Source organism: Notechis scutatus, chromosome 9 (genome assembly GCF_049901735.1).
Source record: "Notechis scutatus isolate UNSWTSFEM ecotype Mainland chromosome 9, rNotScu1.2, whole genome shotgun sequence".
NCBI classification, from domain to species: domain Eukaryota; kingdom Metazoa; phylum Chordata; class Lepidosauria; order Squamata; family Elapidae; genus Notechis; species Notechis scutatus.
In genome coordinates, this window is record NC_142017.1 from 2,766,828 (window position 1) to 2,792,819 (window position 25,992).

General features: G+C 40.5%; 1 protein-coding gene and 1 long non-coding RNA gene across 2 annotated transcripts in view; one reads left to right on the plus strand and one right to left on the minus strand.

Moving 5' to 3' along the window:
* LOC148129798 (uncharacterized) overlaps positions 1-25,992 on the plus strand; it is a 293,893-nt gene that overhangs the window by 157,816 nt on the left and 110,085 nt on the right. The gene's annotated exons all lie outside the window — the stretch shown is intronic.
* CRISPLD2 (cysteine rich secretory protein LCCL domain containing 2) overlaps positions 15,468-25,992 on the minus strand; it is a 31,965-nt gene continuing 21,440 nt past the window's right edge. Inside the window, exons 10-15 of the mRNA XM_026684019.2 lie at positions 25,604-25,734; positions 25,341-25,384; positions 23,109-23,181; positions 22,451-22,526; positions 19,372-19,505; positions 15,468-18,415 (exon numbers count right to left, since the gene is read on the minus strand). Coding sequence (XP_026539804.2) covers positions 18,361-18,415; positions 19,372-19,505; positions 22,451-22,526; positions 23,109-23,181; positions 25,341-25,384; positions 25,604-25,734 — 513 coding nt within the window. The 3' untranslated portion in view covers positions 15,468-18,360. The remainder of the gene's footprint in view (positions 18,416-19,371; positions 19,506-22,450; positions 22,527-23,108; positions 23,182-25,340; positions 25,385-25,603; positions 25,735-25,992) is intronic.

The following is a 25,992-nucleotide window of genomic DNA, read 5'->3' on the forward strand; positions in this document are numbered from 1 at the left end:
GATATGGAAATGTTGTTTGATATTATTATTATTAGATTAGATGCATAATATGGTTCCTGGAAGAGTGTTTATGAACCACTAAATTTATTGGATTTTTCTCGATGGGCATAGAAAGGGACATCTCTGTATAAAAAAAAATCCACAGGTAAAAAGAAAGGAAGTTTCAATCTTGATCATCAACATTTAGTACTTAGAAATTGCTTGTAGATGTAGATTAGATTTCATGCCTCAATTAACTCCAAGCTCTGGAATCTGTTCTTCATATCCATTATGTTGATCATTCATGTGTTCCTTGCTTCTATTTTTGTCACTTGGTGGTTTCACTTATAAATCAGAGCGACATTGCACAATTGGGTTTATTAGGGAAGTTTACAAATGTATCTAATTTATGTGGCATGTAAACTTTGCTTTGTGAACACATTTTGTCTTGAACATCAAATTAAAAACAAAGACTTGAACACAAACGAAACAACATGTTTGTGCATGTGTGTGTATGTGTGTTTATCCATTTCCATCCTCCTGTTTTTATGGGCTTTTTAAGACATCCTTTTCTGTTTATAAGTCACTTAAGTTGTTCATATCCAAATCTGAGCAACAGTACAGAGATATTTTCTCCTGTTCTTGAAAAGGATTTCTATGTGGTCGTTCGCTTAATCCTTTTGTCCCAAATATTATTCTGTGGTTTTTTTTCCAACACAAGTCTCAGGGTCACTCAGATCTCCATGGTGCTGGAAGAAATATCCATCTGGTTCAGTTCCACGTGGGGACAAAGACACTGGAAACATGGAGAGTGATTGAAAAGATGGTTTATTGATGAACAGGACCACATGGGTTTGAGGTCCTGGTACAACTGAACACATGGAGTGGAGAGTGAGAGTTATTTATACCCACTCTTGGGCCTTGCCCTTGAGTTTCCTGTTCCTGTGGCAAGAACATGTATTCTATTGGTTGCTGTCAGACTCTCATGGGGACATGTGGAGTCATGTTTGTCTGAATTAAGTTTGGTTGAACCTTGGGCTGATGTAATGTCCCCAGGTGATTTTGTAATGCAGTGAGCCCTGCTGCTAGATAATCCTATAATGTCCTGGTGGGTCATGTCTTAATCCCATCACTGAACATCTTTCGTTTTATAGACAGGCTGGCCCAGTCCTTCTCAATGAGCACCAAATACAATATCTGCTGGGGGTAGCGAGCTGCAGCTCAGAGTTTCTGTCTCCCTTAAGATTTCTCTTTCTCTTTTAGGGGAATATAATATTCTGCCTTTGTAATATTTTCTAGGAGAGGGGTGGGTGCTAACCTTCTACAGTGGTTTTAGACTTATCCCAATTAAGCTTTGACTTTGCATTCAGCAAGCTATGGGATTGAATAAAAGAACAATTAGAGGTTACTCTAAAATCACACATTATCCTGCTTGAGCAAAGATAACTGGATTCTGAAAATTGCCTTAAATTATTCATTCTTTGTACAGCTCTTTGAGTTTCCAACACAAAGAGTTAAAAATTCCCATCTTGAAAGAGATATTCCACCCCTTAGGTATCAAAGTGTTCCTGAAATTAATCTAATCCTGTTTTGATTGTAGATACCTTCTTATCTTTTGGAGATATGTTAGTGAAAGCAAGATGTTCCTAATTTCACACAAGCAATGCTATAACAAACCACACAGAAAAGAAAACATTTTGGATTAATTGAAGAAGAAATCCTGAAGCTTACATTTCCTTAGACAGCTGCAGAGTACTATAAAACAGATCTGGGGAGCCCCAAATGCTTCCATCGCAGTGAGAAAGGAATAATCTCTCATCGAAAAAGCTTCCAAATGTGGGATCTTTACAAAGATACCTGTGAAATTGGAGCATCTTGAATGGCTGCCTTAGACCACCTGTGGCAATAATCAAGGAAACTATGAAGATTCTCATTTTCCCAGGTCTTGGTTGTCCCAAAAGTGCTTTTTCCAAAAGGCAACTGGAAATTTTTTTTTGGGGGGGGGGGGGGTTGCCTCTGAAAATGTTCTACTTCTCATCCAAGAAGTTTTTCAGTTTTTGAAAAAAAGAAAAAAAAATCAAGAAAGTCCAGTTACCTTTTCGAAAAAGCACCTTTAGGACTGGTGTTGAGTGTACATGTGTAGTGTGTGTACAATATTGCATTCCTAATCCAACTTCTTAAGCACAACTTTAACTACCCAAGGAGCTGCTGATCCAGTTCTACAGAGGAATGATTGAATCTGTCATCTGCACCTCTATAACTGTCTGGTTTGGTTCTGCAACCCAACAAGACAGACACAGATTCCAGAGAGGAATTAGGACTGCAGAAAAAACAGTGGCTACCAACCTGGCTTCAGTCAAGGACCTGGATACTTGCACGAGTCAAAAAGAGGACTGTGAAAGTATCTACAGACCCCTCACATCCTGGACATAAACTGTTTCAACTCCTACCCTCAAAATGACGCTATAGAACACTGCACACCAGAACAACTAGACACAAGGACAGTTTTTTCCCAAACGCCATCACTCTGCTAAAGAAATAATTCCCTCAACACTGTTCAACTATTTACAAAGTCTGCACTACTATTACTATTAATCTTCTCATCACTCCTTATCGCCTATCCCCTCCCACTTGTGACTGTAGGACTGTAACTTTGTCACTTGTATCCTAACGATTTATATTGACTGTTTCCTAGTATGATTTGATTGCTTATTGTACCCTATGACTATCATTAAGTGTTGTGCCTTATGATTCTTGATGAATTTATCTTTTCTTTTATGTACACTGAGAGCATCTGCACCAAGACAAATTCCTTGTATGTCCAATCACACTTGGCCAATGAAGAATTCTATTCTATTCTATTCACAACTTTATGCCAACTTCGGTCACCTTTTCTCTAGAGGGAACAAATCCACGTTTTCCGGGTTCCCTCAACCTCTCTTTGATCATCCTCACCTCTCTTCTTCACACATCTTCTAGTTTTTACGACTCTTTTTAACACACTTGTGGCCAAGAAATGGAGTTCTTGCTTCATCTCCAGAACACTATAGTGATAAATAACAATATCTGTGAACTGGCACGATTGCACCAAATATATTGTATTAATCCTCTTTTCCCCCCTCACAACTATGAACTGGGGTCGTGAGGATGAGATTCATGCCTGCTCTTTCTTTCATTTGGCAGCTGTCCAATCTGAACGCCAAATACAGCTCAGTCTTTTAAACTCCAGGAATCAAAGGGAGTTTCTAAGATTCTCGGTTCCCAAAGTGATTTCATCAAACGCTCGAGAACTTCTTGAAGGTAAACCAATGAGAAAGACAGCAGCTATCAACCACACTAACCAAAGAAATTCATATCATTCATTTGGGCAAGAAAGGAATGCAAGTTTCTGGCCTAATGATGAAATAAAGCAGTGAGGAAAGATGATATTTATTTTCTTTTAAAGAGAAGTGAAAGAGTGATAAATTACACATCAACTTGCCAGACGTTAAATGCTCTTTCAGTTGTACAAAAACATTTGTGTGTAGACATGTTTCTGTAGAATATCATCAACCAACCGTGAAGGTTACACCTATTGTATTGTTTCATTGTGGGTGGGTGTACGGACAGCTCAGAGGAAGAATTGATTTAATGGAAAGTACCTTGATTTTTTGAAAGTTGTTGCTGTGGCTGGTTTTGAAGTCCATTGGTTGATCAGAACCACTTTTGAAAAGAATGACAAGGGGTGACATGATAGCTATCTTCCAATATCTGAGGGGCTGCCCCAAAGAAGAGGGAGTCAAGCTATTCTCCAAAGCACCTGAGAGAAGAAACAATGGGTGGAAACTAATCAAGAAGAGAAGCAATCTGGAATTCAGGAGAAACTTTCCGACAGTGAGAACAAGTAATCAGTGGAACGGCCTTCAGAAGTTGTGGTTTTTCCAACACTGGAAGTTCTTAAGAAGAGATTGGGCAACCATTTCTCTGAAATGATACAAGATCTCCTGCTTGAGCAGGGGGTTGGATTAGAAGACCTCCAAGGTCCCTTCTAATTCTGTTATTCTGATAGGCTTTTGATGCCTCTTCCAATCTAACGCCCTCCAGATGTTTTAGATTATAGCATCAATTCTCCCCAGACAGACAAATGCTTTTGGGGCCTCAGATGACCAGATGAATAGATTTCTTAACAAAATATGAGCTTGTATGTACGAGTGTGATTGTTCTTATGAAAAACATTCCTTGTGAGAGAAGTTTAACTATATTGTTTTTATAAGCCTGCTAATGGGGTTTAAGCAGTCTGTAACAGGCCAGCTTTGGAGTTTCCCTATGTTTTTTGTTCATACAATAAATATGGCTTTGTTCTACCTATATATTTGCTTATCCTTCTTGGAAACTTTTGGAAGCTTAATCTGGAAAGGGGACATGCAATAAACTGATCAATTGGTTTCCAAACAATTAACCCCTTTTAAAAGATTTTTATTTTTATTTATTTATTTTTGTCAATTGCTTACAAGATAATAGGTATAAGTAAAAACATAGTTATGAATACATGGATACATATAAGAAAAATAAAAAATAAAAATAAAAGAAGCAATAGGACAGGGACGGTAGGCATGTTGGTGCGCTTATGCATGCCCCCTACAGACCTCTTAGGAATATATTTGTTGAAACCTCTCCTGGAATTCCAGAAAAGCGTAAAGACACATTTATTTATTGAAATGTTCAATAAATTAAACATAATTTTACGGAGATACTCAAAGCAGATTTTGTGCCCTCCATTTGCAAGTTCAGCGATCCACAAGTTTGTACACAGAGGCTGACATCAAAAAGCCACGTGGTACCTCAAAATTTGTGTATTGCATATGTTATCTTTAAGTTTGGTTTATACATCAGCAGGCTTACCACCAAGAAGATACAGAGATCTGGTTAATTCTTATTGTTCACATGGAGATATTTTTTCTCAAGTGTCTACATTTCATTGACTATCTAGAAGCTACATCCAAATTGGGTGAAACTCTTAAAATTTGTTTGTTACATGTACTATTGTGTACCCATGATATCTTTTCAAAAAACAGATAATATTCCTTCAGACTCTGTCTCAAGAATAAAAGATTTGATGCTACCACCTGCCTGACCTATATAATTTAGAAGCCATGTGGCTACAAAGAATGTTTACATTTCCCTTACAGAGCAACCTTAGATGAATTTTGAGCCTCCTAATAATAACTATTAGATGCTTCAAAAATTATTGTACCTTGGGTCAGTTCTCCTTCTCCTCCACTCCGCAAACCTCATTGCCTTCTAGCACTGATGATGTTACTTAGTTGGGTAATGAAATGTTTGCAAGAAAGCCACCAAGTCACAGAGCACCAAAGACCTCAGAAGCATTCTCCTCCTCCTCCTCCTCCTCCTCCTCCTCCTCCTCCTCCTCCTCCTCCTCCTCCTCCTCCTCCTCCTCCTCCTCCTCCTCCTCCTCCTCCTCCTCCTCCTCCTCCTCCTCCTCCCTTTCTCCTTCTTCTCCACTCCGTAAACCCTGCTTCCTTCTATCAGTGATGATTTTTCCAGGTTCAGTTATGAAATATCTGCAAGAAAACCACTAAGCTCAGAGAGCACCAAGGACCCTACAGTTCAACCCAAATATTCTATTCTCAAGTTTATCATGCTATTACTTAGTACCAGCCACCTTGTCTCCTTGTCTTTGAGAGGAGAAAACTTCTACTTTAAAAATGAATTTCTTCCAGGAACTATTTTCAGCAAAAGTATTTACTGTATATCTATCTAGCCATCCATCCTTCTGAAATTATGACTCCAATCCTTATCTCTATGGAGGTTATTGAGCTGTTCAACTGCTGAGCTTTCTAATTAATTACTGAAGGACTGACAACTTCATCAGTCTAAATGCAACAGGCTGCAAGAAGTACTTGAAAATCAAAGACCAATAATTTACAGTATGCTGGCAGTACTTCCAGTTCCTAGAGTTTTCCCATCTGGTCCATGATCTATATTAAGCAACAAGATTAAGTATCATGTAGGTTTATGTCTCTTTATTTTTGACAAATGATGGTGCCTTATGGCAACAGGCAAAGATGAAGAATACAGGAAATTAGTTGTTTCTCTGCTATCACTTTGGTTAAACACATGGTAATTTTAAAGTCCATTATGAAATGTGACCCAGTAGTGAAGAATCCTTATCTCATGCTAAATTAGTAGATACTTTTATAATATCTTTTTTCCTAAGGAATTTCTTGTGTTGGCTTCTTAGAAGCACGACCACTGCATTCCGACACAATGTTTATGAATTATACTGTAGTAAGCTCAGTATAATAATGGATTTTAAATTCATAACATTAGAAAAATCATGTTAGGAACATTCAGTCAACTGGATCATGTAGTGAAGTACTACATATGTTGTGGATAATTATTAATAAGTTCATAAGCTAATTAAGTTAATAATTCATCCTCAAGTTAATAAGTCTATGATGTTACATAAGCATGGCTCCTGCATGATAGATTTTTCAACAATATCTACACTAATTCAAAGTTGACTGTTATGATTAAATGAATAGACCGACATTTGATTACAGGCCAAAGCTGTAAAAGAATTGTCAAAATTAAAACAACAGAATCCAACTTGAGAATCAATCTCATTTATTAAGTAAATTACTTTTGTTGGCTCCAATGATAGTGAAGACTCAGGACTTGGGCACAGAATTGAGTAATTGTGTCGATGATTTCAAAGCATTTATCTTTTAGGAAAACGTTTATGTTGGGGAAAAAATTGCTTTTCACCAGATAACAGATAATCAGAGTTGGAAGGGATCTTGTAGGTCATCTAGTCCAACCCCGCCTGCCCAAGCAGGAGATCCTACACCATTTTTGACAAATGGCAGTCCAATCTCTTCTTGAAAGTCTCAAGTGATGGTGCTCCCACAACTTCTGAGGGCAACTTCTGTTCCAAGGGTTGATTGTTCTCACTGCCATTAAACGTAAGGTGACCAACTCAGACTTTAATAGTCTGGAGAACAATCATAGAAAATGCTGATGAACCAAAACATGACCTCAGCTCTTCTGACCCATTGCCTAAGCTATCCCTTCTGTAAACCTTTTTTTTTTTTTTTTGGCAATCATTAACGAATTGTGTAAACGTTCTTTTACTATCAGGCAAGGAATGCTTTCAATGACTCTCAAACACAGAAGGATCTTGCAGAAAGATCTTTATAGTGGCCTGAATGGACTTTTGTAATCCTGAAGAAAAGATTTGAGATTATTCTCAAAAGACTGGACAATGCTTGCAATTGCTGGAGTTGACTCTTGCCACAAAAAAAAAAAAGAGAGAGAGAGAGAGAAAGAGAAATAAATCGTAAGACAGGCATTCTCAATAATTAATTGACTTTTTTGCAAGAGAGCGAACCAGAAGGCGGCGGGGGAGGGGGGGGAGAACAGATTTGAGCTGGCAGTGTGTCCTAATTCCTATTTCAGAGGAAAAATTGAAAACACATATTTAAGAGGACGGCCAATTAGCACTGGAAGGAGATTCCATATAAACAAACAGGAATGCAAACCATCTTCCTCATCTTGAAGTGACTCAAGGGCTTCACTGCCGGCCAACAGGTGACTTATGAAAGAATTCTCCCGAGAAGTCTTCACTTCTTGATAAGTTTTTATTTCAAAAAAAAAAAAAAAAAAAACCCTGCCAAAACTTAATTGCATCAATTGAAACATGTGGCTGGACCTTGTCAGGCGAATTACATGTGACATGAAAGCTGCAAAAAAAGGGAGGGGTGCCCAGATGTTTCCAAATGATTCTCAGCATGTCCAGTTGAGTGTCATATTGCCGTGAACTCATTTTCTCCAACGGTCAAAAATGGAGGCTAGAATCAGAGTGGACAGTGATGGATGGTGATCAACAAACGTTTTGGAGTTAGCAGAAACCCAAAAGACTTTTCAACTATTTGATGCTTTGTGTTAAATTTATAGTTTACCGACAAAGAAAGTATAGATCTATTTCAAGCTATTTTGCTGTCATCAGCTAGCCATACCCTTCGGGGATTCGAACCCAGGCTGCTTACATATTAAGTAGATGTATTTGTCAGGGCTAAGGCAATTACCCCCATTTAAATCATGAGTCTTGAGTCGAACTTCCAAAACTTAAAGAAGATTTATTAGGAGTACACATGCCAGCACTGCCTGGGTGTAGACATTCATTGTCACCTTTGACCCTGGTTCCCCCCTCCCAGGTGTATCGTAATTCATATTCTCCAATGGGACACGTCCATAGCCAAGAGCCATCAATCATGCTCTCCAGTTAGAATTTGGCGCGGCAGAAACTTCAGTCACCTAGTTACTATCTTTGAAAACATTTGTGGAATGCACCTGCCAAGTCTCCAAGCTGCCACACTGCTCCCCACTCCCTTTCTGTTGGCAACTCTAAAAAGACCATAGAAATATTTTATGAGTTGACAGTATTAACCTCTAAGCCACAGGTTCTCCTTGCTTTGTCAGCTATATCAGGGGAGAGATAAAATATTTCTTCCTCTGGTGGGGCCGGTCTATCAGAGCAACCTGGCATATCCAATTATGGGATGGAGCATACTGCTTCTGCTTTCGCCTTTCAGCCCCAATCCAGAGGCCACCACAGGCAGTCACCTCCGCGACAACTATTTTTGTGTTACATTTTTGTTGAACGTAAATTTGTACAATGGAAAAATGGAAGTAGTAAGCTCCGTCTCATAATTGGTAAACCAGGTTGCCATGATAGACTAGTCCCACCGAAGGGGAAAAAAAGTACTTATTTGATGCTTTGCTAATATCTTCCTAATTTGCAGGTAATTAGAGATGGAATTAGAGAGGGATGCGGTGGCTCAGTGGCTAAGACGCTGAGCTTGTCGATCAGAAAGGCCAGCAGTTCAGCAGTTGGAGTCCCTAGCGCCGCGTAACAGAGTGAGCTCCCATTACTTGTCCCAGCTTCTGCCAGTCTAGCAGTTCGAAAGCATGTAAAAATGCAAGTAGAAAATAGGGACTCCTTTGGTGGGAAGGGAACAGCATTCCGTACACTTTTGGTGTTTAGTCATGCCGGCCACATGACCACGGAGATGTCTTTGGACAACATTGGCTCTTCAGCTTTGTAATGGAGATCAGCACCTCCCCCTACAGCCAGAAACGACTGGCACGTATGTGCAAGGGGAACCTTTGCCTAGAGATGGAATTAAAATATATATCTTGAAAACTAGGGCTCTGTCACCTTGTGCTTAAAAAGCTTCATGATCACAATAAGAAGGACACGGAATGCTATTCCGGTGAGCAATTAAAGAAGGATTTCCCTTGGTTATTCTGCTAACTGTAGAGGAATGGAAACTCCATCTTTGAACCTTCAGAAAAATAGATTAGTAGATAAAAAGATTATCCCCCAAGAATTTTTCCTTTGATCTCGAAGAAGCAGGAGGGTGGAGGGTACTTTGTTGTTGAAACAATTAGGAATTAGAAATGAGCTACGGTGGCACAGTGGTTAAAGTGCAGTGCTGCAGGCTATTTCTGCTGACTTCCGGCTGCCAGCAATTTGGCAGTTCGAATCTCACCAGGGTCCAGGTTGACTCAGCCTTCTGAGTTAGGGGCAAGAGACTGACCCTGTAAACTGCTTAGAGAGGGCTGTGAAGCAGTATATAAGTCTAAGTGCTATTGCTATCCTCAGTGAGATTGTTAAAGAGAGATCCAACTTAGAACTGGGGAGAAATTTCCTGACAATGAGAACAATCAACCAGTGGAACAACTTGCCTCCAAAAGTTGTGGGTGCATCATTGGAGGTTTTCAAGAAGAGACTGGAGAGCCATGTGTCTGGAATGGTATAGGATCTCCTGCTTGGGCGGTGGGTAGGAGTAGAAGCCCCCCAAGGTCCCTTCCAAACCTATTATTCTATGTTCTGATTTGGGGTAGATCAAGATGTCCCTTCCACAGCTGTTCCTTTTGTAAAGTTTTAGACTGGACCAGTGAGGCCCTCATCGTAGGACTGTGGCCAGATCTTCAACCAAACTGCTGTTTTTAATATGGTGTTAGGACTTTCACGAAGTGATTTGACTAGGATGGTATGAGACTTTTGCCTTGAGCAGTGGTTTGGGCTAGAAAACCTTTGACGTCCCTTCCAGCCCTAAGTTGGAAGAGAAGGCAATGTGGTGCCTACTTCATGAAAGTCTAAGCTTTGTAGCTACTGGATTGAAAGGATTAGCCAGCTATAAGCCGTTGCCCAGGGAATGCCAGAATGTATGAACAGCATACATTCTTCGGGGAGGCTCCTTTCATATCACCCATGAAAATTGTCTGCGCAATCATGTGTTTTATATTTAAAATTTTATAACATATCATATGCCTTATTTTAATTGCGATGCTTCTGGCATGAATAAACCAACAAACATGAAATTCTAAACTCCACAGTAAATATGGGAGCGAAGATCACACTGCCAAATTTCTTGACCCAAGGGAGAAAGGTACAGATGCACAATCTCTTTCGAAATACATAAATAATCCGAAGTCATAATCCGAAGACATATGGAGTTCTATCAGGAAACATCTGCCACGCAGCTGTTTCTCTTCCATGCTTGAACCAGTGATGTGTAGATCATTTCTGAACTTTATGTAATTTGCATAAGTCCAAAACAACTGGTCTTAAAAAGGGAAGACTGGTAACGGCTGCCACTTTTTATTGGGGTCTACGATTCAAAAGGCACTTGTCAACTTGTCAATTTGGTCCTCTTCATGAACTCCAGAAGAAGAAGAAGATAGCAAAGAAAGGATGACTGGAAGCTGCTTGATTCTCTCTTTGGGTCTTGAGTATGGTTGATATTTTGTCTTGCTTTTTTCTAACAGAAAGTGGAAAAACACCTGTCCATCCAGATGCTTTAGAGTGAAGTCACTCAGCCATGATAGTCTCAGCTTGCCAGTTCAGGTAGAAGCCCAAAGCTTCTGTTCTCCTTGTCGATGGAGATTCTCAGTCATCCAGGTCTCCTGGTTGTGCTTTTGCTAACTCAACTTTCTTGGTGTTATTCCCCTCCCTCCTTTAGAAACATTTCACTTCTCATCCAAAAAGCTTCTTTATTTCAACCTTAACCCAGAACTGAAGAAGCTTCTTGGATGAGAAGCAAAACCTTTTCAAGGAAAACAACTAAAAACGTCTATGGAGACTCTCAGTCCTCCAGGTCAGGGGTCGCCAACCTTTTGGACCTCAGGGACCACCAAACTCATAATTTTAAATCCCACGTACCACTAATATGAATTTTGACTGACGGTGACTTGCCGACGTTGGTGTGAAAGTCGGTCCCATATTCCAGAGCTACAGTAGTCACAAGACTGGCCCTTTGGTCATCCCAGAGCAGCTGCTCCTCCACCCGGGTGCACCGGCCTGCCATGGACTGGAGGAGCAGCTACTCCGGGGTGACCAAAGGATCAGTCCTGTGCCTACTGCAGCTCTGGAATAGGGGACCGACTTTCCCTCCAATGTCAGCAAGCCACCCCAGGGTGGATTTCTCTCCCCCGCCATTGGTCTTACCTTCCAGTTCCAGCTTGTGTGGATCTACTCAAGGTAAGGTTTGCACTCGGCTGAAGGGTGGGGGCCAGCGGGTGGGCAGGCCATGTGGGCGGTGCAGCCTTGTGTTCCTGCGCAGCCTGGATTAATTGCTTTGGAGTGTGCTTTGGGGGAGACATTTCTCTGCGGACTACCAAAATTTTCTCATGGACCACCAGTAGTCTCTGGACCACCAGTTGGCAACCACTGCTCCAGGTCGTGGTTGTCCCAAAGGTGCTTTTTTGTCCCAAGAGGCAATTGGACTTTCTGGTTTTACTTGGAAGACGTTTCACTTCTCACCCAAGAAGCTTCTTCAGCTTCTTCAACATGATTATGCGTGCCAAAAAAACATCTATCAAGTCAGGAGAAACTCTCTCTTTTTTTCTTTTTTTTGTTAGAGGAATTTCTAGTCTCACTTTCCCCAAAGAAGAAAAGGAAAAAAAAATCAAAACGGTACAGGCATATATTTGTGTTTATATGTGTTTCGTGACATCTCAACACCGTCCCCTTCAAACTTTGTGAAATTCTACACTCCATTCTATGCGGAAGGAGGGCCGATCAAGGAGGCCCCTAAGACATGAGAAATAACAGACGTCCTGTTACTCTGCCAGTGATTCAACTTCATTGAATTTCATTGCTTTCTTGCCTCTTGTCCACACCATCCAGTTTATATAAGCAACCTTAAACTAATCCTATTGTGGATTATTTTTAACAATATTTTTAAAGAAAGGAACATAATTCCCGTTACTAGTGATGGCATCAAAATTTAAGACCTGGAAGAGCTCTAGAAATTAATGCAAGGAGCCAAGATCAAGAAGAGTTTGGCTCCCAATGGGCTGAGCCTACCCAAACTTTTCTCCAACCAGCTGTTTTCCCCATACGCCCATTTCTCTTTCCTATCTCAACCTGCATACCAACTATGGGTCAGAAGGTCTCCCTATTAAAAATGTAGCATTGACTTTACAGTATTTGTAGATATATTATTGCGGGGTGTGTGTGTGTCTCCAAACGTGGCAACTTGAGGACTTGTGGACTTCAACTCTCAGAATTCCCCAGCCAGCGTGGATTCAGTGATTCTCCAGGGATTCATCACAGTTGCATATCAGAGTAAACTTACACCAAGTGGGGTTAGATATGACTTTCTTTCTTTTTTAATTACTTTATTCCTAGTATAGCCAATAGAAGAGACTGGATAGCAATTTGTCTGGAATTGTAGAGGGTTAGAAGGTAGAACATAGAATAACAGAGTTGGAAAGGACTTTCTAACCCCTCTGCTCAAGCAATTGACCTTATATAATTTCAGAAATATGGTTGGCAAGTCTCTTTTTGAAAGCCTTCAGTGATGGAGCACCTACAACCTCTGAAGGCAATCTATTTTTATTTATTTATTTCTATTTATTTGATTTGTCAATTGCTTACAAGATAACAGGTATAAGAATAAACATCGTTTTGAATACACGAAACGGATACATACAAGAAAAATAAAAAGAAACAATAGGACAGGGATGGTAGGCACGTTGGTGCGCTTATGCACACCCCCTACAGACCTCTTAGGAAAGGGGTGAGGTCAATAGTAGACAGTCTAAGGTTAAAGTTTTTGGGGTTTGGGGAAGAAACCACATAGTCAGGTAGAGTATTCCAGACATTGACCACTCTGTTGCTGAAGTCGTATTTCCTGCAATCAAGTTTGGTGTGGTTTACCTTGAGTTTGTATCTATTGTGTGCTCTTGAATTGTTATGTTTGAAGCCAAAGTATTCATTGACAGGTAGGACATTGCAATGTATGATTTTATATACTATACTTAGATCGGACCAAAGGTGGGTTAGTTCTAGGTTTTCTAGGTCTAGAATTTCAAGTCTGGTGGCATAAGGTATTCTGCAATGAGTAGAGGAGTGGAGAACTCTTCTTGTGAAATATTTCTGGACTTTCTCAATTGTGCTAATATCAGACCCATAATGTGGGTTCCAGACTGATGATCTGTATTCGAGTATAGGTCTAGCAAATGTTTTGTATGCTCTAGTTAGTAGTGTGATATTACCAGAGAAAAAGCTACGCAGGATTAGGTTAATGCTTTTTTGGGCTATGTAGTTCCAGTGGGCTCTAGCACTTAGATCATTAGAGATGAGTACTCCAAGGTCCTTGACAGAGTTTGGATCATCAATCTGTTCCATTAGTTGATTGCTGTCACCGTTGGATTGAGCTAAAAGACTTCTAAGGTCCCTTCCAACACTGTTATTCTGACATTCTGAAAAGGGTTTTTTTCCTCCTCCATTTTCCTCTCTATTACAGAGGAAATGTTTATCCCAGAGATGTCTTGAAATGGGAAATGCAATATTAACAGCTCCAGGAGGTCTCTTAAAATCCAGGCAGATGCAAACACAAAATGAATCAAAATGCCTTGTACGTGTCTAGTCCAGCTTTCTCTCCTGGTTATTTGCTTTTTCCTGATTTTTCTTGTGGGACAGGGTTGGTGAAAATGGAACATGGGAAGGCTCGAACCTGTAGAATGTTATAAAAGAGGGTAATTGTGCTTTTTTTTCTTTTTAAAAATTGCCTTCTATACAAACAGTTTACCTGCTTCTTATTTACTCGATTTATATTTATTTTATTTCTATAGCTGTCCAGTTCCAACAAGTGACTCTGGGTAGTGAACAATCAATAACGGCTTGTTAGACCTGTGTAAATCATGTCTTTCCAATTTATTGAATCGCTTCACAAAAGAGAGAGAGAGAGAGAGAGAGAGAGAGAGAGAGAGAGAGAGAGGGAGGGAGGGAGGGAGGGAGGAGGGAGGGAGGGAGGGAGGGAGAGAGAGAGAGAGAGAGAGAGAGAGAGAGAGAGTTTGGAAATATGAAAAACAAGTGGTTTGAATGGATTTAAAGTATCTGATTCCATCTGACGCTCTTAAGTTCTTGAATCTGGAAACAGACTCAAAACCCACCTCTCTATTGGCTTGTGTGAATTTCCACCAGAGACCAAATCTGGATTGATGAGAGATCTGAACAATCTGATCTTTCTGCATTGAAGGTCAAATTATGACATTTTAAGATGATGCAGACCTCTGCTCTTGGGGAATGAAAAAGAGTTCCATTCCCATTGCATGAACAGGAGAGGGGGGGGGGAAGTTGGCTCGGAACATCTTATTTTTTAAGATAAAGATGTTTTAGAATAGCTCAGCGATGACAAAGTCAATTGGGCTAAATATCTTTATTCCTCCCTGAACAAATTGTCTAATCTATCTATATGTCTGAATTGCCTTCGAATGCGGCATTTCTGCAGACTGTGGTAGACTATTCTGCAGCCAGCAAAATATATATATATATTTAGAAAGGAACCAAAAACCTGAATAACTTCCAAAAGCTGCTTGTGTTTATTAGCTGTCGAGTTAACTCTCCTGCAATTTGAATTCAGAGCAAGCATCAGCTTTCAACTTCAAGACTGAATGCAAAAGTTATACAAGGTCAGCTGTCACCCACAGCTGTGTCTTCTCAAATCCCAGATGTTCCCTTCTCCATCTCCACACTCATCGGAAAGTAAATATGTACAGATAGAGTCCTCAAATCGGAAGCGGGTCTTCTGTCGCTAGATAAGGCGTTTGGTGAGTGGTGCCCTGATTTTATGAACCTTTTTTTTTTTTTGCTGGGGTCATTAAGCAAAGCATGCAGTTGCTTAAGCGAATCTGGCTTCCCCCATTGAGTTGGCTCGTTGACGCTGGCTGGGAAGTTGCAAATAGCAATCATGTGGTCCCAGGGCCACTGCAACTGTTGTAAGTACACACCAGTTGCAAGCACGCAAATTTCAATCATGTGACCCTGGGGGTTGCTTTGACTGTTATAAGTCTGAGGATCGGTAATAAGTCACTGTCGCAGCTTTGAACGGTCACTAATTGGATACTTGTGAGTTATATGAGCTACCCTGTATGGCAAAGTTTGCACAGACAGAGCAAATAAGAGCCAAAGCTTCAGGTGGTTCTAAAGTTTTTATTTCCACAAATGCCATAACACAAAATGATAAGACAACGGTTTCTTTCCCCAGATAGAAAGAATCTGGAGAAAAATATATTTATCCAAAGGAAAAACAATCATTCTGCCCATTAAAATGCTTGTGCAAGCCCTTGACGGAACTTTTTTTTTTTTTTTTTACAGAAGATACAGTAAAAAATACATCGTTTTTCATAGAAAAAAAAGCAAATATACAAAAACTTCAGGCTTGTGTGGCCTGCAGATATGACCTACGCAGATCTATATATGCCTTTTAAAAAAGATAAATTTTAACGCAGGCGGGGAAATTCTTTTCCTCTATCGAGTTGCTGTATATCTGGTGGCACCCACAAATATAGTTTCAATAAGCATGAAAATGCCCGTGTTTTATTCACCTCCTGTTACTTCGTCTCTCGTGGACGTTGTTTGTTGGGCCTGCATCAATCATCCCTCTCTGGTTTATTGAACCATTTCTTGAAACACACATACACACATTTTGGAAAAATTCCAAAGAAGTGGCCTGAATCATCGGATTCAATTGGATGCGTCTAAATGCATGAATCTAGGAACGGAATCAAGACTTACACCTCTGTTAGCCTGCGTGAATTCACATATTAGAGACCAATCCGGATTGACCACAAATCTGAACAATCTGTTCTCTTTGCATCCATGTCAAAATTGCTCTCCAGAAATAGAGGAATCTGGCTTAGAAATGGCACCTAACTATGTTCTTAAGTATCTTTGATAAGCAACATATCTCAAAGGTGGGGTATCATTTAGTAACTGGAGATTACCTTGCATTTGGGATGACCTTGCATAAGGAGGTTTTACCTTCTTCCCCGTCCCCCCAATTATTTCTGTGCACATTTTGCATTTAGAAGTCTACCCTATCTGATGTCTCAAGAAACACGGGATACCTCCAAAATGTGATTTCATTTCCTGACACTTTGCCAAAATTCTCAGGACCATAAAAAGAAGACCTTAACGAAGCACTTTGTACTTAGACTTATATCCCGCTTCACATTGCTTTGACAGCCCTCTTTAAGCAGTTTACAGAGTCCCCAACAATCTGGGTCCTCGTTTTACCAACCTCGGAAGGATGGAAGGCTGAGTCAACCTGGAGCCGGTGAGGATAGAACTGCTGGCAGTGGGCAGAATTAGCCTGCAAAACTGCATTCTAACCATTGCGCCACCACGGATCTTGGTAGAACAATATGAACGCACTAACTCTCTTCTCGGACACCTGATAATTAAGATTAAATAGAAAATGGGCCATCCCACCCAACCACCTACCTCAGTAGGATGCCTTAGAGTCCTACTTGTGACTATGGTTGTTGTTTTTTTCCCTCCAGGCATAATGGTTAAAAAAAAAACCCAAACAAATAAGGGAAAATCAGCTAGTTCCTTCTGTGTGAATCTGTGAGCAGGTGTAGAATCAAAAACATCTTATTTAGCACCATTTTAGCACCATAGTTGGCAAGCAACCCTGTGGGTTTAGAAGGCCAAAATCCACCCTGCTTACAGGAACCGTTGCATCACGTGTTTGATTTGAAGGGTGTTGTGTGTGGGTTTTTAACAGAGCCATGGTCCACTAAAATCAAGAACTTTAAATAAATAGAAATTGCACATTGAACAACATTTGTCCTTTTGTGTGGTGGGATCAGAGGTCAATTTTTGAAGCCAACCTTGGGTCAGATTGATAGGAAGCCCCTCTTTGGCTTCCAATGAAGACTGGGCTCAAGGTTTTAGAAGAAAGATAAGTCCTTAACAAATCTAAGCCTTCAAATATTTGGATTGAAAGAGGACGACTTTGCAACTATTTCATTAGGACAACGTTTGCGACTTGACTATGATCTACAGGAATCATACTGAATATCAGGAAACAGAATCGTTCTAACAGGACTTCATAATATACATGTTGTGACCAACTTAATATATCAAGCTTCCAATCTATACAAATAAACAAGCAAAGCAAAAACCTTTTTGATTCCAGCAAAATAAAGATGAACTTTTGGCAACCATTGCTTAGCTAAGCGAGAACAGCTCTGCTGAATAAAATAAGTTGGATTCATCTGTAAATAAAATAATGCTAACTAACATGCAATGAATCAGAATGTGCCAAGACAGGAGTCCCAAGGGTTTAATTTGGTGACAATTGAACTCCTTTTTCCTAACTTTCTGCAATTGTTTGGCCAGCAAACCTATTTGTTCCATTTAAGTTTTCTTTTGAAAGAAATAGCAACTTTCCATTCTTTTGCAAAAGCAGATTCTTCTCTGGAAATTCAATACCTCTTTCTCAGTCTCCATCAAAAGAAATCTATGTTATTTGTTTAGTGTGGTCTAAACCTTGCCTAAACCACCATACCATTCATGGTATCACAGGATGACTTGGATTCTAGGTATATTCTTGACTTTGACCCAATTTTTCAAAAATTTAACCTTTGGGGTGACCTAAATGCTTTTTATGTTCTCATTCAAAGCCTACTGATCAGATAAACATCCACCTCTTGGAAGTAGTATTTTACGAGAACCCCAACGGCCTATAGCTTGAGGGCAAAATTGTTTTTAGGAAGGGTGGCGCAAGCCAGTTTTTCAACCATCTTCTCTCCTAAACTTGAACCATCTTCCTTCTCCTTGAAGGTTCAAAACATTTGGAAGTAAAACAACAACAGTCTGAAAATAAAACAGTGAGCAGATGCTGTCAAGATGGAGAAAGTTCCAATTCCTGCCACCATCTTTTTTTTTTTTCTCCAAAAGAAGATGGATTTAGAAGGCTTCGGCGTTGTCCAAGGAGGGGCAAACATCTCTCACCCCAGGAGAAACACACAAGGCTGCCGTCTCTTTCTCCAAAGAGTCTCGCCGTCTTGGGAAAATTATTGCCTCACAGCAAAGATTCGGAAAGCTTTTCCTTCCCTGGGAGTCTTTAAGCTGGCAAAGGAAGGATAAAAACATCAGCTCCAGTAGAAACAACGGCAAATAAGACATAAGCATAAAAGAAATATTTTGACAGCTGGGCCTTTCTGGTTGATTTCTTGTCTGCTTTGGAGGACCTTTTTCTGAGCTTCTCTAGGGAGAGGTGAAGATGATTGATGACGAGCACTTTAAAATTAAATCTACTCCTATTTGCTGGCTCCCCGTCTTGAGCCACATTGCACCCACAGCCCTACGATGGCAGGAAGTCTTAGTGAAGGAGTGCCACACAATGACGAGAAACCCACTTCTCCCTGGGCACACTGACCTTCCTCATCTATCAATTGGCAGGCTTAAATCCAGGAAGCCCTCTCTGGCACTCGCTCAACAGCTGCCTAACAACTTGGACATCAACACACACAGTGGGAAGCTGCTGAATGCCCAGATATAGGCAGCTACGTCGATGACCCTACACACAAAAGATGCCAGGTTTTGACCTTCCTCACCAGCGTTGGTCAACTCCAAATAGGATCCGTACCCAACATGGTACCTGGCAGAACTCCTTGTTTAAGTGGGGTCTTGTCTCTACCCCTCAGTGTGCTCATGTGGTGCTTCTCAACAAAATAGCCATCCCATTGTGTCCGAACGTCCATCAAGAGCTTATACCAGCCCAATATCTGATTTTTTTTTTCAACATAGGCCACCACCCTGTCCTTGGATGGCTGGGGGGACTGGACATTAACATTCGAACCACTATAGGTCCATGTCTCTTGCCAGATGCTAAATAAATAAATAAACGAGCACTTTATATAGGCAGTCGATTCATATTTCTGTTTCTATTTCTGGACTCCAAATTTGCATTTCCAGATCTTCAGCTCTCCAGACGTTCATTCGAGATAAACTATCTCTTATGTTTTAGGTAGTTTTTCTTCTTCTTCTTCTTCTACCGGGCTGGAAATGTTTTTTTGCCTTACCTTTCAGATCGGATCCCATTCCTCAAGGATCCATTATAGACTTTCTTCTTATCGACCGGCATCACATCGACGTAACCGCCAGAGCTGTCTCCGATGACTCCTGCATGCACAGCGGCTTTGCAGATGCTGGAATTCTGAAACATAGCAGAACAAGCCCTGTAACACCCAAGCTCCTGTCGCTTCCTCGTAAATCCCCCAATTAGGACGCCACAATCACTTTACATGTTGCAGAAGAGCAGATTAAAGAGGCTCGGTCCAGAGCCAGATTTTAAATCTGGAAATCAGCCAGCATCAGCAGTGGTCCAGCTTTCCATGAGACCAAAAAGCAGATTGTTCCCAAGCATGTTTCTAAACTGGGGAGGGGGGTGGAATGAGTCCTCATTTAAAAAAAAAAAAAGCCAGAACACACTTGACAAATCTCCAAGATCAAAGATATTTGATTGTGTATATGTGTGTGGGTGTGTCTGTCTGTCTGTCTTGTCAGAGTACATTCATGAACTGGAATAGAGCATGGTAACAACATCCGCCAATGAATAGGCATAGCAACTAAGTCAGCCAATGAGGACTGTTTGGAAACTGAAACTAGAAGTAGCCTAGGCGTGGCTCTATATTAAGCTCTGAAGCTCTGAGTCTGTCTATTGAAAATGAAGACTGCTCCTGAGACATGGAATTTTGGAACGTTAGGTCTACAATGGCCCAAAAGAGGAAAGAAAACAACTCAAACATTACACTTTCATAGAGGGTGCAATGCCTCAAAATTCCTACTGTGACCAAGATGCCATGGAATTGGTGCAAGGAACATACGAGAACATAAGGAACATTCAGAGGTGCATTTCTCCAGGCCCGCACATACATCATGGTTGAAGTTCTCCCGCACCTCCACCCCTTCCCAAGCCATAAAAAGTCAATTCCCTGGGTCCCATTTTTCATCTTGGTCACTGCCTCTGTTGCTGGCGGCTTTCTCGGATTTCACATGCCAGTTTGATTTGAGCCTTTTCTATATATGGTCAAAGAGAACAGCGTGAGCTTTTTACAGCTGCTGCGTTTCCAGTGCCTGCTAACCCTTCGTTCCACAGCATCGGAAACTGGCTGGAGAACCACTTCCTGTCATTAAGGAACTCAGGCAAAGTTTCCATAACACCTCATTCTCCAAATTCTCTTCTAAATGGTTGGTTTCCAGGATGCTCAGCTTGTTGAAATTCATCACTCCTGTGGCCAACACACCCATCCCATTCCATTCCATTCTTTGTTTCTTTCTTCCTTCTTTCCTTTCCTTTTTTCCTTTCCCTTCCTTTCCTTTCCTTTCCCTTCCTTTCCTTTCCTTTCCCTTCCCTTCCTTCTCTTCCTTTCCTTTCCCTTCCCTTTCTTTCTTTTCTCTTCCTTTCCTTTCCCCTTTCCCCTTTTGTTTTCCTTTCCTTTCCCTTCTTTTCCTTTCCCTTCTTTTCCTTTCCTTTCCTTTCCCTTCCTTTCTTTTCCTTTCCTTTCCTCCCCCCCTTCCCCCTCTATCTATCTTTTTTTCTTTCTTTTTGCTTGAATTGCATTCCTGGTTTCTGGCCCATCTTCTCCTCTGCAGCAGAAATCTCTTATCGTGGTGACCAATTTGCAAAGTTTTAAGAAGAAGGTCATTTCCCGAAGAGGAGAACTCTCTCATTCCAAAATCGGTAGGGTTCTTATAATAAGTCAGCAACTAAGTTTTATGCATCGTAGCCTCTAGAATCCTTCCTTCTTCCAAGTTTAAACCACAGAGAGCCCATGTTACAGTTTAGCCTCTTCTACGAACTGAACCAGGATCGCAGGCCAAAAAGACCAGTTCCTATCCGTAGTTACTCAGCAACCGGTGGCAAGAAGTGGTTGACAAGAAGCAGGAAAGATTCTAAGTGTGCAAAAGGAGCTTTTTATCGAATACAGTCCAAAGCAACAGGGGAAAAAATTAAATCAAAGGGATTATTTTATCCTGGGTATAAAGAACTTTAAGAAAGCGGCTTAGTATTTATATGATAATCCCTGTATTCCATGAGAAATGCCAGGCTGGAATTCCAAGGATTGTCTTTTCTTTTTAGATTTTGGGTTTTTTGTTGGATTCCTCGCCTGCCAGAAGCCCTGTGCTGAATTGCTAAGAGCTATTTTGGACGCCTACTGAAATTAGAACGCACAACAATTTGTTGGCACCATTCTAGACATTAATGGGAAGCAGGGACACCCAGCAGTGTGTGCTGGCTACTTTGCACATTTGTTCCATTCCAGGCATGGATGGATGGTGACTTTCATGCTTAGCCTTTCGAGAGGAACTCTTTAACCTCCTGCCGGGAAGATGTTGGAGAGGACAACTGAAGAGGGAAGCCTTCCACTTGTTTTGACTAATGGCCTTGTCCAACCTGAAGAAGTTTTCAAGAAGATGTGATTTGGCTCTCCGCTCCTCTCCAATGCCTTCTTGTCTCCTTGTTATCTCTTTCTTTCTTTCTTTCTTTCTTTCTTTCTTTCTTTCTTTCTTTCTTTCTTTCTGTCTGTCTGTCTGTCTGTCTGTCTGTCTGTCACTGTTTTTCTCATAAGAGACTATCACTATCCCCTCCCCTGTGTGTACTTTAAGGGAAAGCAAGCAGAAACTATTCAAAATAGATAATGTCTACCATTATGAGTGGGCCATATGGAAGAAGCCATGGCATCTATCTGGAGCTGTCCTCAGCTGCAACATTTCAGCTTGGTCCTCAATCCTTTATATCGGGTCCCACCCCCAACACCCAAAAAAACCCCAAAAATTGGCCAAAAAAAAAAAAAAGCCAGAAAAACACTTCCCCCCCAAAAAAAAAGGGCCCCCCCACCCCCACCCCCCCCCCCCCCCCCCCCCCCCCCCCCCCCCACCCCCCCCCCCCCCCCCCTAAACATGTCCCAACCTTAGCAACTTGAAGACTTGTGGACTTCAAAGCCCAGGATTTCTCAGGATGGCTGGGCAATTTTGGTACTTGAAGGCCACCCATGTTAGTAAGGTTGAGACACACTCATCTACCCAAATCCTCAATCATCAAAAGAATGAGCCAGCATCCTGGTTTTTGTTAAGTAGGAAGAAGATAGGATTACTCACATCAGCATATATGTTTGTGCCATATACTGTAGCCCAGTGGTTTGGCTCATTTTTGCAGTAAGCTGGACAGTAAGACCTGAAAGATGAAAGATGGAGATGAAGAATGATTTGAATCACCGGTTTAGTACAAAATGACCCAGTAAGAAAGGGAAAAAGCACCCTAAATAGGAGCTCTTGGAAGCAATGAGTTCCACAGTATCTCCATCAGCTTCATCCATTGGGAATTCTGATTATGGTTATTTTGCAGACATTTCGTTACCCAACCTAGATAACATCATCAGTGCTAGTCTGTTGACATTACCTAGTTTTGGTAATGAAATGTCTTCAAGAAAACACCCAAGCTCAAAGAGCATCAAGGACCACCTCTCATTTCAACCCTGAGCTACAAAGATCTATTGGGATTCTCATTGACCAACAACATCTCCTGAAGTCAAACTGTGGGAAGTTCTACCAAGCAGCCACGATGTGTTCCCACATGGATCTGAAATGCCCTATCATAAGGTAACACTTTCTTTTCTCAATTGCCCATAGCAGCAGCGATTAGATTGGTTGGTTTCCCAGCAAAAAATTATTACTAGTAGTTTCAATGCGACTCTTCCAACAGAAATTTTGAGCAATCCATCCCTTCAAATATCCATGACTAGAGTCCACCACTTACCTTGGGCAATGAGTAGTTGGCTTCTTAAATGGACACAGTTCCTCTACTGTGGTGTAACAATCCAGAGTCTGCACTGTGGAATTAAGAATAGATACAAGATATGTATGGATTTTGGGTTTTCTTTGTAACGGTGGTCAAAAGTCAAGAATATACAAATTCCAAATTAATTAAATTAGCGGGGGAAAGATACAATATACTAAGCAATCATCTCAGTGACTATATTTCATATATATTCCTTCAATATATTCAATAGGTTTCATATATATTCATTCAAATATGTGAATAATGTAGAAAGGTCTTTATAAAAGTGAGCTATAATTTGCACAATGCTAATCTTTACACAACCTTTTATTACATCTTCTTTCCAGTATAGCTGTTGGTAAATGCATTAAAGTGTCCTAATGCCTTAGCTTACACTTGTATTGCCTCGCACAGCATTCAAGAAATAACTTGAGGACTAAGTCAATTTATCTGTAACACTAGGCCAAGGGTCTTCAAACTTGGCAAGTGTAAGACTTGTGGACTTCAACTCCCAGAATTCCAGAGCTAACATGACTGGAGGATGAATTCTAGGAGTTGAAGTGTACAAGTCTTAAAGCTGTCAAGTTTGAAGACCCCTGCACTAGGCAATGGACTCTAAATACATTTTAAAGTTGACCAAATTCTGTATCATGGAAAATTAGAAATTAGAAAATTAAATTAAATCCTGCCATTTAAGATGCAGCTTAGAAGGCAGGGGAAGAGTTAAGGAATCCATTAACCAGTGGATCCTATAAAAATATTGAGCGCAGAGTCATTTCAAGATATTTCTTTTGCTTTTTCCTTAATCCTGGAGATCTGCCAAAATTACAGGAAAATGGGAGGGGGGTTGTTTAAACCAACATCTGTTTGAAGTAGCCTCATTTGTCATGTAAAGCTGCAGGGTTCCTCCGGGCTGAAAGTCAACTCCAAACTTGATGGCATTGCTTCTGAAGCATCTCAATTTCTTATTCTAAGGCCTTTGTTCGGACAAACGGAAGCCTGGCCCCAAAACAAATCAAAGCTGTGTGGTGTTTTGCCTGGATCATAACCATAACTGGGTGGAAAATTATTGCACTTGGGGAATAAGATCAATTCATATATTTTTTTTTCTGGAAGATTTCTTGCTTGATATATCCTGCTGTTCTTAGGACTTTTCTGCGCTTGTTCAAACAAACATCTCCACCATTGAAGAGAAAGAAGACAAACGCAAGAGGAAGAAGATTTCTTGACTTCAAAGTAAATTGATCATTAGGCTGCCTGGTATGTTGCTTTTATGTCTACTATGCTTTTCTAACATGTAAAAATGTTAGCGGGTCATTTGAACGTACAAAACCCTGGGCCTGTGTAGGAATGTCAGTGAGGGATTCGCTTCAGCAAAGGTTCACATGAAGTTTTCCCTTCAAGCAACTTTGCAAAAATATCTTTCCATCTAGGGATGCGGAGAATCTCTTTGCATTACAGAAACTTCTCTCTCCCCTTTCCTTCCTCTCTTTTCTCTTTCTTTTTTTTTCCTGAAAAGGTGTGCAAAACATCTATCACAAGCTCTTCCCAAAGGTCCGTTTTCAAGTAGCAAACAGACTTTCTTGGTTTTTCTTGAAGACGTTTCACTTCTTGGCTGAAGAAGCTTCTAGGTAGGATAAGAAGCAAAACGTCTTCAAGAAAAACCAAGAAAGTCCGGTTGCCTCTTGATAAAGAACCTTTGGAACAACCAGGACCTGGATGTCTGAGAATCTCCATGGACTGTTACAAAGTCAAAGTCAAGAGTTCTGAATGCAGAGTAAAACGGTACAAACCAGAACCTGGTGGCTCCATATGTATTGTTCCATAGTTTCTCAACCCTTTTGGCTCTCATGGACTTCAGCATGAACTAAATTATTTCAGTGCCCATAAAGAAAAGGAGTGTGTTGCTTTAATTTTGTTTATTTCTTACAGTTGTTCCACTGAAGTATGTCCCACTGAAAGGCTACCAACTCAAGAAAAATCCTTATTATTGTTCTATACATCCATCATACATAACCATTGTCTTCTATTTTCTCCCTATTTTCTTTTTCTCTCCCTTTCTCTCTTTCTTCCACTACGGTATCTCCCCATTTATCTTCTCACTTCTGTCTCCTCATTTGATTGACTGACTACTAGAAAAGGATTTAATCCAGGGGAATTCTGGAGGAAATCATACCAATTCTTTCTTCTCAATGAAGAGAAGAAACTTACCTGTGACTTTTGACACAGCAAAGCCATTGGAAGGTTTGTATTTGCTGTCAAAGGAGAAAAAAAACACGGTATGAATTCAGTGTTTAAGAGGTCATTCTAAAATTAAATTTCTAGATAACATTACAAGAGATAGAGTAATAGTGTCTGCCACTTAAGCAAGACTTCAGCTCTTATTCATTGACAAGCAGAACCAAAGATGCAACAAATCACAGCTAGAGATATGACATGACTAGATTATTTTTGGACATAGAAAGTGGGACTACCTGAATGTCTGAACTCCGTTTCTTATAGACATTACGAAGAAGTCTGATCTTCCTTTCCTAGTGATATCTACTAGGCCACCTCTGTTATCTAACACTCCGGAATGAATAGCTGCTCGGCATATGCTGGATGCCTGGAAGGAAGGAAGAAACCATCTATGAAACTGCACAAGGCTGTGTGCAAGTCAAGATTATTATTATTTTTTTACAAAAAGTAAAGATAGTGAAACTGTACCCCTTTTGGGATATTTTAGGTGTGTTATGTTTTTTAGCCATTGTGTAAAAAGCCTACAATGTCACCCAAGGAGAAAGCTTGGCACAACAAATAATTAAATGTTGAGAACATAAAGCTATGGATGATTTATCCAATGGTATTCCCCAAATTTTTGAGA